This window comes from Juglans regia, chromosome 14, assembly GCF_001411555.2.
Source record: "Juglans regia cultivar Chandler chromosome 14, Walnut 2.0, whole genome shotgun sequence".
NCBI classification, from domain to species: domain Eukaryota; kingdom Viridiplantae; phylum Streptophyta; class Magnoliopsida; order Fagales; family Juglandaceae; genus Juglans; species Juglans regia.
The window spans coordinates 6,347,099-6,358,928 of NC_049914.1; the positions used below are offsets into that span (position 1 = coordinate 6,347,099).

The 11,830-nt window shown below is 33.8% G+C and overlaps 1 protein-coding gene across 2 annotated transcripts; it reads left to right on the forward strand.

The window, feature by feature from the left end:
* Positions 1 to 6,196: 6,196 nt before the first annotated feature.
* LOC108996962 (shewanella-like protein phosphatase 1) lies at positions 6,197 to 11,758 on the forward strand. 2 transcript variants are annotated; one of them, XM_018973023.2, is made up of 10 exons: positions 6,197 to 6,546; positions 6,991 to 7,091; positions 7,491 to 7,604; positions 7,903 to 8,115; positions 8,787 to 8,922; positions 9,048 to 9,223; positions 9,819 to 9,907; positions 9,995 to 10,064; positions 10,778 to 10,887; positions 11,399 to 11,758. In XM_018973023.2, the coding sequence occupies exons 1-9, from the start codon at positions 6,357 to 6,359 to the stop codon at positions 10,877 to 10,879; spliced, it is 1,191 nt and encodes a 396-aa protein (XP_018828568.1). In that variant the 5' UTR covers positions 6,197 to 6,356; the 3' UTR covers positions 10,880 to 10,887; positions 11,399 to 11,758. The 2 variants fall into 2 exon arrangements, with proteins under 2 accessions (XP_018828568.1, XP_018828569.1); XM_018973024.2 differs by having other exon boundaries at positions 6,198 to 6,546; positions 6,957 to 7,091.
* Positions 11,759 to 11,830: the final 72 nt, after the last annotated feature.

Here is an 11,830-nt window from a genome sequence, read left to right on the forward strand (position 1 = left end):
TCGGTGGTAAGGCCACAACCATCACTTCTTCCGTATAGGGTAGACCAGTGCTTGTGAGCAGTTGGTCTACCAACGATGATTTGTCCATTTTCTTTACAATCTCTTCGTATTTTCCTTTGAGGTTGCGGAACTCGTCTTGCATGTTCTTTCTCTCATCCTCCACGTTCGCTCTAGCTCCTGTGTTTCGGGACTTCATGTGCTCGCTATTACTGGGTTCGCCTTTTCTTTTTGGTCTTGTCGAGGTTTCCTAAGCACCTCATTCTCCTTGCGAAGTTTTTTCACTTCGCTGGTTAACTTTGTTACCCAGTCCTCCATAGTTTTCAGTCTTGCCTCAATGTCAACTTTCTCTATGTCCCCCTCGAGTTGTCTGGAATGGGTTGTCACAGACACACGAAGTACACGCAAGATCTACGAAGATCCCATAGACGACACCACTGTTAACGTCGTGTTTCATACTCCTTTAGGCCAAGTTCTAGCAACTCAGGTCTTCAAAGCTGTGTCTGTGAAAATGAAGAAGAAAGAAGCTGAGAAAGGGCGGCTTTGGGACTGGAGAGTCTTCGATGCTAAAATGAGTAGTCAATAGAGAATTTTGGAAATTTGTAAATATTGAGAGAGTTTAGAGTCTTTTTGTACCTAAAAATTGCTATTTATACCGAGAGTCTGGGGGGATAGATCGTGCCTGCCCTTGTGGGACCTACATCCTCACTATTATTCCCTTTGTTAGGATTTTTTAATGCGGCGTGCCTATACGACGACATCATTAATGTGGCGTGTAACGTGTTGTTCGGGCAGTGGTGCTATTAATGCGGTATGGTTCCCGAATTTGCCTTACTCTACTGGTGCTTTCGGTGGTTCGTCGATGTCACCTTGTAAGAGGATCAAGGGTCCGCTTGCTTCCCCTCGTTCATGTGGACATGTACTCAATGGTTGGACGTTGTTCGAGCGATCTCTAGGACGGCGAGTCCCATGTCCCTTGCACTCTGCTCCCATATGGAGGTTGCATCCAGGAAAGTCTACCTGTGGGCCCGATCGAGGGACTTATTTGCTATGGGTTGTGCTTTTTTTTCTCATTCTTTTAGTTACTCCTCACATGCCCATTAAAAGAGAAAAAACCCTTTACAATATGTATACAAAACGTTTTTTTTTTTTTTTATTAGCACGCATATTCAAGAATAAAATTTCAACTAATTTTGAATGTGCACATACTCTCAACAAAAGTTTATCCATTTCATGACTCTTAAAAAATATTTAGGTTTGAGAGGATATGAACCTAATAATTTTTAATAGATAATGATAATGGTATGTTAAGAATAGTATTTGTCTACGGTTTTGACATTCTTCCTTACCATCATATATTATATAAACTTGATCCAAAGTGAATCCCACCATATCTCAGATATGGTAATATGAGAGAGTACAATAGAGGTGTAGGGAGTAGACATGATGCCACCTCCTTGTCTTCTTGTTATTTGTCTTCTTTTGCTTTCGGTTTTCTATATTAAGTTTGTAGACTTTGCTGGACATTAGTTTTCTTTCATTCTTTTCAGAAAAAGAACAAATTAGAGTACATCAATAATAAAGATCAATGATGGTTGCCATTAGCAGAGTTAGCCGATAGGGGTGCATGGGTGGGTACGTCCTACATTCAGCCATTTTCTTCGAAAAAGGAGAGAGAGAGAGAGAGAGAGGGAGAGGATTCTGCATCATAGACGTACCCTGAAACCTAGACTATATATATATATTATGGATAATATGGGAGTGAGAGCGACTGATTGGAAAGGATGTTGGAGCCACAGTAGGCATTAATGCAAGAGTAACGACACATGTTTGGCAACCACACGAGTATGTTTGGCAACAAAGATGACCCGTCACCCCCAATTTTATCATATTCTTGCTGCGTCAACGAACGTATATATTTTTATCATATATATATATATATGTATCTATATATATAAAAGTAAGGTTAGTTACGGTTTTCAAATAAATAAATTTCATATAAATTATTTGTAAAAATATATATTTGTTTTTATACTTTTTTATAATGTATGTATATATATATATATGTTATTTACGGTTCTTTCGTGGCTAAATTCGAGCTAAACGAGGGTGCGTTTGAATGTTAAATTGAATTGAATTGATAAAATATTATTAGAATATTATTATTTATTATATTTTATATTATATAATGATGAATTGAGATAATTTTAAGTTTTAAATAAAGCCTCATCTGACTAGCTCTCTCGTAACTTGACCATTGTCTGTATAGGGTCAAATCAATGTGTCTAAATTTAAGTTTAAAGATGAGATAGAATAAGTTCACTCAGACTCTTAAGATAAAAGATATATATTCTTAACAAAAATAGACAATTTAAAAAAAAAATGAAACTTTTAAAAAATAAAATTTCATAAAGTAAGCTGAACCTCTATATATATATATATAATGAGATCTTTTGTAAAACGAATAGACTTTTCACAAATTCTCACTTTACAAAAGTTCTCTATGCCAAACTTTATCACACATAGCAACTCTAAATGATCTCTCATAAATTTTTCAATTGTATTGAGTAATATGTGAGTTATGAGTGATTGTAAAATTATTTATTATAGTAAATTTTATCTTTAAACAATTCGTGAACGTAGGTATTATATCGAATTATGTAAATCTCTGTATTTTTTTTATTTACTTTTATTTCCTTATTTATTATTTATTATATAAATAAATGCGCCCAAATCATTTCGTGGGCTATGGATAATTATTTCCTCTTTTCCATCTATTGTATAAATTAAGGTATTAACAGTATGAGTGGTTGAACTTGAAGGCCACAGTTGATTAAATAGTTTTATAAATTAATTATTTAAATACAAAATTATTTAGAATTGGAAGGAAGCATTAGTATTGAAGATGAAAAATATATTAAAGATAGAGAGAGGCCAAAAGGGGATGGGGGAAAGGAAAAAGTGATTCGGAGGGAGAAAATCCATCGAATTGAGAGGGAAAATGGGGATGGAGATTTTTTATTATTATTTTTATTTTTCCCAACTTGTGTGGGAAAGCTTGACTGAGGATGAATGAGACCCTACGTTTAGGTATGGTGTTAAATCGATTTGATACGAGAATATTGGAAAATCAAGAATTTGGTCCTTAAACGATCTCAGACAGACTCTGGATGTGACTGGATTATCTAGTGGGTACTTGAATTTTTTGGGACGTAACTAGAAGAAAAATTATAAATACACATAATTTTTTATAATATATTATATAGTTATATAGTTATAAAAAATAATATTACTTTTTAAAAATACATTTATTTTAAAATATATATTATAAAATATGTTAAAAGGGAATTATATTTTATTGGATTGGGGGATTTAGATCAGATATGTTTTGGGTTTCATCCATTGAAATTGAATGCATGCTTGGAGAGCCCCCACTCATTGTACCCAGTTGTTTGCCAAGTCTTCAAGGTCTTCATTAATAGATGTCAGAGTTGTTACAAAGGCCTTTCATGGATAGGATTGGGTTTTTGTTTTGTTGGGTCAGAGGCAGTGAAAATGGAGACTGTAAGTGGGCTATGTGGAAGGCTAGGCTAAGCCTATTTTGTTTGATTTGCTTGATGTTAAAGCACTAGGCTGACCATGCTTTTGGGCCCTATGTTCCCCCCACTTAAAATTTTAGCATTTTTGTTTTTGGGTAACGCAATGCAATGTGCCTTTCCACCATGCGCGACTTTCGCAGCCCATTGTCTAGGCAAAGTTGCCCCACTCTCGTTCTACTTCTCGGGAGTGGTTTTCGTTTTGAGAGTGAATAGGTAAATATCGTATAATTATTTTTAAAAAAAAAAATAAATAAAAGATTTATATTTACTTCAAATTGCAATATCCTCTTTAAAAAAAACTTAGCTAATGTATCCTTTTAACAGTTATCTTTTTGCGACCATCCATTAGACCATATAGTTTATTTTGCCATAATTTATTGTAATATTTTGAGTGTTGGTTGAGGCTCTCCTCTCCCTTGACGTGCTTCTATTTTTATCAGCAATTTTATTTTTTACTTGTATAGAAAAATTAAACTCAATATGTAGAACATGTCTTCCTTCTTTTCACTTGCACATTTGTTTACAAATTGTTTGGGACAAATCATAGATCATGTTTTTAAAGATCATTGAGATTAGGGATTCGACTCCAAAGTATCAAATAAATAGAGTTGTCATTCGGTTAAAGAACCATGGAAAACCCTACTCTTGCTATCACTAGTTTTTTTTTTTTTTTTTTTAATGATTAAGTGTTTTTTTTAATAATGTTGTATCTTTTTTAAGAAAAATTTAAAAGTGTTAACAAATTAATACATTTAAAAAAATTAAAAATAAATAAATAAATAAATAAAATCAACTAGCAGCTTCCGGTGGTGGCTATAGAGCCAACCTTATTATAAACAAGTCTGACCTTTAAAAAAGAAAGGAAAATACTACTCTTCTCGTTGGTGGCTCATGCTAAGATTTATTGTATTATTTTATAATTTTTTTTACATACTGATTAACAAAGTATTTTTTAATCATATTTTATTTTTTATTTAAAATAAAATATTTAACAATATTAAAAAAATACATGTAAGAAATAAGGATCTTTTGTTTTTTAATATTGATTACGGAATCTGTCTCTGTAATCGGCTGCAAGCCTGTTTGGATATCACGGTGCAGTCGATATTTCCTTTCCTTTCCTTTTATCTTGATCCCAAGTGTTGCCACCAGTGAACGGCGTCGCTTTTTGCTGGGACTACTCATCTCCAACTGTCAATTGCTTTGGCAGTTTTCTGATAACACATAGGAAAAAGAAAGAAATGACGAAATGTAAATAAAAAATAGAGGAAAATCGATGAAAAATATGGGATTGCAAGCACTAAGCAGGGTTTCGACGAAATGTAAATAATAAAAGATTTAAAAAGATATTTGAAAATAAAAATTACTTGCTCGGTGGGCATCGTGACGAGCATTGACATTGGACTGAGTGAAGTTTAAAATATAGATAATTTTTACCAAAATGACCTACATTAGACTCATAAAAAACATATAACTTTTTAATCTACAGTAATTCTAAAGTATTCTCCAAATTTAGAGAGATATTGTTCATCCATCAATCTATATTTTATTCTCAAATAATCAACAATAAAAATTAAAAATTATGTGTCTGCTGTGTGTATTTGTTGTGTTGTGAATTTGTAAGGAATTATGTTTTCCTTTTGTACTGTAAAATATAATAAACATTAGGAAATAAAAATATTACTAAAAAAAGTATTAAAATATATAATATTATATTATTATTTTGACTTTAGGATGACTAGTCCAATATAAGCTAGTTTTTTCAATGGCTTTAACTTTAGCCAAAACCTTAATTTTTAGCCAAATTTTAGACTTGACTTTGGCTAGACCAATGCTCTTACCTATTCATCATTTATTTTTTTTATCATTTCATAATTTAGCATTAGATGATAAGTTCACAAGTTAAATATAATAAATAATCTCTACTTATCTAATATCACATTAAAAAATAATAAAATCATAATAAAAATTGAGATGATGAGTAGTATTAATATTAAACATATATAACTCAAGAGTCAATCCTATTACGTTCCCAAACAAACGTAATTTTAAGAATCTTTAAATTTATCATTTTTGAAAAGGAAAATGATACACATTAACTTTTTTTTATATCATCATAATTTAAATGAGGGTTATTTAATACTATTACTCACATAATTTAAATAATAATATTTGATTTATAAGATTTATTTCTTAAAATTTATTTTTTAAATAAAATTATATCATATAAATATTTTATTAAGTATATTTTATCGATTTAAGAATATAATTTTTCTTTTATATAAATATATTCATTTTAAAACATGTAAAAGAATGTCCCGTGTATCATTATTTGGACTTTGCCCTCCAATTTTGTGTATCATTGCACTGATAAATTTTAAAAACTTAATACATTTTATATGATTATTTCATATATCTATTTTTTTAAAATGTTTTATTTTCTAAAACAAATTATTTTTACTTATCATCAGTCTGTCCTCCTGACGCTTCTAATTCCACGTCTTCCTTATCATTATTATTATTATTTTTTTTATCATTTATCATAAGTTTAAATTGCCAGTGCGAAAGGATATTTCAATTTCTGACCGTAAAGATCTAGGAAAATAGAAGGAGAACGAGAGGAAAAAAAAGACGATACCAAATACTTGGCTGAGGAGCTGTGTCTTTCTCGCGACTATTGGCCATGCTTTCTCTCTTTTGTTTTGCTCTCTTCAGAATAAGAGCAATGGAGATAAATGGCCACTAGTATATGCCCAAGATATGGTTTCGCTTTGCCTAACTCCTTTGCCACCTTCAACACCACCTACCCACCCCCGCAAACTCTTCGAATCTTCTTCTTCTTTGTCTTTGAATAGTTATCATTCTATCGCAGGAGGAGCTTTAAAGCCCATAGTCGTTAATGGAAACCCACCCACTTTTGTTTCCGCTCCTGGGCGCCGAATTGTTGCCGGTTTGTTTTTCACCACACGTCCTTGTTCTTCTTCTTCCGTCTTTTTTCGGTATTTTTTGGCTTTTCAAAGTATGCTCAATTGCCCATGTTATCTTTAATGGTATATTTGGATTGTTTTTTGCCCTTGAATTGTAGAAGTTGGATTGCAGGCATTCAGTTACTGATAGTAGAATATATTTTGGATGGCTAGTTCCTGTGTTTTACTTTTGTCATGGCTTTGGAAATGAATGGCACAGAAAGTGCAATTAAATTTAGCATTTTCTAGGCAATATTAAGCTGTCTACTGAAAGAACCTGAGTCCACCCGTTTGATTAAATTGCAAATTCTGTATGTGGAACTCCTTTTTTATTTACTAACCAAAAGATTTAGCTGCCATAAGTTTTTGACCAAATATTTGTATTTGTATTTAGATATCCTGTCTTCTTATTTGACATGCATGTATAGTTGGGGATCTTCATGGAGACCTTGACAAAGCAAGATGTGCACTTGAGATGGCTGGCTTATTGAGTTCTGATGGTCAAGACTTATGGACAGGTGGAGAGACGGTATGCTCTTTTGCACGAGAAGAACAGTTAGTGTTGAGTTTCGTGTGGAAGTCTATTCTAATTAAGTTCTGCTGCTGCTCTTAAATTGCTATATGTGAATTTGCAATTTCAATTTGTTTCATGGCAGAGTAATGAAATAGTATACAATTAAGTAAACGAGAAGAGATGCAATTCAGGAAAGTGGGGGATATATAAATTTATAGAGTCAAGGAGCAATTACTTGCCACGTTGAGAGGGTTGGTTTGTGAAATACACTTTGAAAAAATATACTATCTTCTTATTGGTCCATTCTGAGCATGAAAGAACTTGATGTGCAGTTCTCTAGATGAGTTGCCTATGTAGGGAGCTTATTGTGTTAAGTTCCTACAGCTTTTATTGGTTCTTTCTTTGCTGACTCAGGTATTAGTTCAGCTTGGAGATGTACTAGATCGAGGTGAAGATGAGATAGCTATTTTATCCTTGTTGAGATCATTGGATATACAGGCAAAAGCCAAAGGTGGAGCAGTTTTTCAGGTTTGTGCTGCTAAAAGTGAACAGCTCTGAACACTCTTGCAAAAATGCATGTGATGCTCAAGTCACTCTCATGTAATGATTTTCTAATCATGTGTAAGGGAAGGATGATGTTTCTATTTGACATCTTAAGATAGCAAGAAAGTGTCACTAATTCATTTGGATTCCCTGTTTCAAATTTCTGAGTTGTTGTACTTCGTTCTAGTTGACTTGAAAAAGTGTTTCTGAAACTTTTAGAATTACATTTCTAAATCTTCTCATCTCAATTTATATGCTGTTAACATTCTTCATCTGGTTTTAGGTCAATGGGAATCATGAGACCATGAATGTTGAAGGGGATTTCAGATATGTTGAATCGGGGGCATTTCATGAGTGTATTGATTTCCTGGAATACTTAGATGAATGCAGAAGTGACTGGGAAGAAGCTTTTGTTAGTTGGATTGGTGTGTCCGAAAGATGTAAAGAAGATAGGAAAATGTCCCAAAATTATTGGGGTCCATTGAACTTGGTGAAGGTACTAAAATTCTCTTTCCTATTAATTAACTTTTGGAACTTATAGTTTTTATCTTGTTTTCTTCTCAATAGTCAGGAACAACTGTTGATAAATGGTTTCTGTTATTCTTTTTACTATTACTTTGTTGATATTAGACTATGAGAAAACAGTTTCTGTTACTTATATAAAAAAAAAAGAAAACAGTTCCTGTTGGCAGCCACAATGTCTGGCTCGCTTCCATTCATAAAATTGGAAGCGTATGAACATAGGTTGAAGTTTAGATGAGTAGACCTTACGTGGGGCAGCTTGAGGTGACTTTCTTCAAACCAATCATAATTGCTCATATCTTCTCTTCATCTATACTGCTTACAATTAAATGGCAAAGCTTCTTAGTGTCCAGTCATGAAACATAAGCTTCAAAATACCTCTTCTTTTTATCATCAAATAACTGAATGTGTTGGCTATTATGTACTTATTTTAGTATCGTATTTCCTGATGAAAGGCTTGTAAAGGAAACAATATGGTGGAAAGAGCAATGAGTGTTTGTTTTCCATATGAAAACTTGTTGTCATGTTTAATTGCTTAAATAAGATATTAGCCATCCAGCATCTCTTAAAAATGACTAGTTTCTTTTTTCCTCATCAGTGATTTCTCAATATTATTGTAATAACATTATTCAAATATTAAGACAGAGGCAAAAGGGGGTGATTGCCAGATCTATGCTCCTGAGACCAGGTGGTCTATTGGCATGTGAGTTGGCGCAGCATGCTGTTATACTTAAGGTTAATGACTGGGTCTTCTGTCATGGTGGCCTTCTTCCTCATCATGGTAATATAATACTGACATTTGGATGAAGTGATTTTATTGTAAAATCATTGCCTGTTCAAACCTAGAAAAGCAATCTTTTTTCTTATTCTTTGAAATGCCTGATAGGAGTGTTGATCATTCTGCAGTTGCGTATGGCATTGAAAGGATGAACAGGGAAGTATCTCATTGGATGAGAGGTCTCAGTGAGGGTGAAAATAGTCCTCAGGTTCCTTTCATTGCTACCAGGGGTTATGACAGTGTTGTATGGAACCGCCTATACTCGTCAGATATTTCAGATTTGGAGGATTATCAGATTAAGCAGGCAAGTCTTTTTAAACGACACTTCATATTTTCCCTTTCTTATTCGAGAAATCTGCTGATACTTAATAACATAAATTGATTTTCACCTGGAAAAGACACTAGCTCTAACGGCGAATTGAGGACGTGGGCAATCTAGGGTGTCTGTTTGTTGATTTGGCCATCTGTTATCATGAACCTGAGTTGCTTTCTATTTTTTTGAACTTTTGTTGAAAAGTGATGAAGGTGGACTACAAAGAACAACGTTAATTTTGTACTGTTGTGATATTCATATTCTGTGACTCTTGTGTTGGGCTTTTTGTGTGGAGCTTAGTTTTGTTTTGTGGCGGCCCTATTTGATGATGCAACTTGATAACGATTCGTTGAAGTTTTTCGGTGGATTTTTGGGTTTTTTTTTTACCCGATTTTAGAGCCTAAAACGACCCGACCCGACCCCTTATTAGGGTTCAAAATCCTTTGTAGCTTTGTGGACATAGGCACATTGCCAAATCACGAAAATCTTGTGTGCTTGTGTGATTGATTTTGTTTTTGCTTTACTTTTTTCTCTTATCGACGTTATCGTTCATAACATCTTGGTACTAAAAGTATATGCTTCTCAGATACATGCTATTCTTGAGGAGACATTGCAAGCAGTTGGTGCGAAAGCAATGGTGGTGGGGCACACCCCTCAAACTGTTGGGGTGAATTGGTATGGCAATACACTTCATTATGGTTATATTACTACAAAGTTATTTTGATATCTTCAAAGTCTGCCCGTACTTTCCAAATTCTGCAGTAAATACGACTCTAGCATATGGCGCATTGATGTGGGAATGTCCAGCGGAGTTCTTAATTCAAGGCCAGAGGTAAACTTAAAATCACTGTCACCCAAGATTATTGTGTCAAAACATTAAAGATCTGACTCAATTGAGCCACTCTATGACACTTCTCTGGCATCACTCTGCGTAGAGCACTTACCTCTTCCGTACATTACTGGTGTGTTCTATAACAACCTCACTGGCCACCCGAGGGGATTGGGTTTAAGTGTAATGCAATAAGGGCATTTACTTTTAGTCCCTTGTCTTCAATTTTTTGGGTGATCATGCTGCGTTTGGATATTGAGATGATCTGAGTTGATCTATGAATAGTAATGTTTTGTGGGTCCCGTTGAGATGTGTTTGAATGTAAATAGGTTGAGATATGTGTTTAAATGTATGAAGTAGGTTGAGATGAATATAACTTTTTTATGGGAAGTTGAAAAAGTAGTGGGTCCTATTAATGATTGGGTTGAGATGAGCTGAGATGAGTTCAACAACCAAACACAGCAGCCTTGTGGCTAGAGTTTCTGGGGTTTGATATTTGCGGGAGGCATAGGTCTTTCTCCAAGCATGAATCTTGATTTGAGCGAAGTGAATTCTTTTTGTCATTTGTGAGCTGATCTGATTGGATTTTATGATAAGTCCATCTCTAAAGCTGAATTCATTTCCATTTATTTCTTACAAGCTTCAGTTTCTGCTTGATATTACATTTATATTGTAAAAAGGAATTGGGAAATAACTGTTTGATATCTGTTTACCAGGTTCTAGAAATAAGAGATAATATGGCAAGAGTTGTGAGGAGCAGAAGGGACACATATAGTCAACTCCAAATTGTTGATTATACAAATAATCAATCAAAATGAAAGACGAGGTATGATGAAAAACAAGTAGTTTTTTTTCCCCCTTTAAATCTTATGTTCTATTACAGTCTGAACTAGACATTGGTTTGTGCAAGGACACACTACTCGGTGCTGCACTTATTGCACGTTGAGAACCTCTATTTTGTTTCTTCGTTTTGAGAGCTTGGATGTCCATGCCATAATGCTTTCTCTAAACTACTGTATTTGCCAGTACTTTTTTGTTGTTGATATGTTTCTCTTTTAGCAATTGATGTATGAGATTCATTTGATAAGAGTTTAGGATGCCCATTTCAACAGATAAAATATAGAGATTAGTAGTGGTTTCTAATTAAAGACCTTAAAAATGTCAGACTCTACCAACTTGAGTATCAAATTCAAGGCATCTCGAAATTTTTGATGTTTTAAGGACGGTAGACAATTGAATATCGACACTGTACCGTCTTTGATGGCAAATTAGCAAGATTCTAGGTGTAAGAACAATCAAATGTAAATTTTACTAATTTTTGTTGCATGTGTTTGCAGTAAATACTGTCGATACTCTTGACTCCGATACAGTTATGATACACCTTGTATTCTATCAATAAGTCGAATGGCGGCAAAGAAGCAGAGTAGGTGGTGATGATTTAGGGGGCACAAGAAGAGGCAAAGCGAGCATATTCGATGCTGAAAAGTGAAATTATTCTTTGGCCTGGCTTTGATGTAAATGGAATTGCTTACACTGGATGTAAAATTCATTCATGCCATCATCAATGAAAGTTGTAATTAGATTTCTGAGTATAAATGAGATCAAGAGAAGATATAATTCTAACAACTTTTGTTCATATGTTGTGCGAACTCTTTGATACAATATGTTGTTTCTTTAACAATGGCAAATTTATCAAACGAGTTTTCTAGGGCAATTTTCTAGCGAATGCAAGACGTTCTGCTTTGTGTAGACTCAAGCCTTATGTTTAT

Bases quoted from the DNA above. Each gene is read 5' to 3' on its own strand.
- LOC108996962 (XM_018973023.2), top strand. From the start codon at position 6,357: ATGGTTTCGCTTTGCCTAACTCCTTTGCCACCTTCAACACCACCTACC. The intron at 6,547-6,990 runs GTTTGTTTTTCA...ATGCATGTATAG, and splicing joins TGGGCGCCGAATTGTTGCCG to TTGGGGATCTTCATGGAGAC. The intron at 8,116-8,786 runs GTACTAAAATTC...ATATTAAGACAG, and splicing joins GTCCATTGAACTTGGTGAAG to AGGCAAAAGGGGGTGATTGC.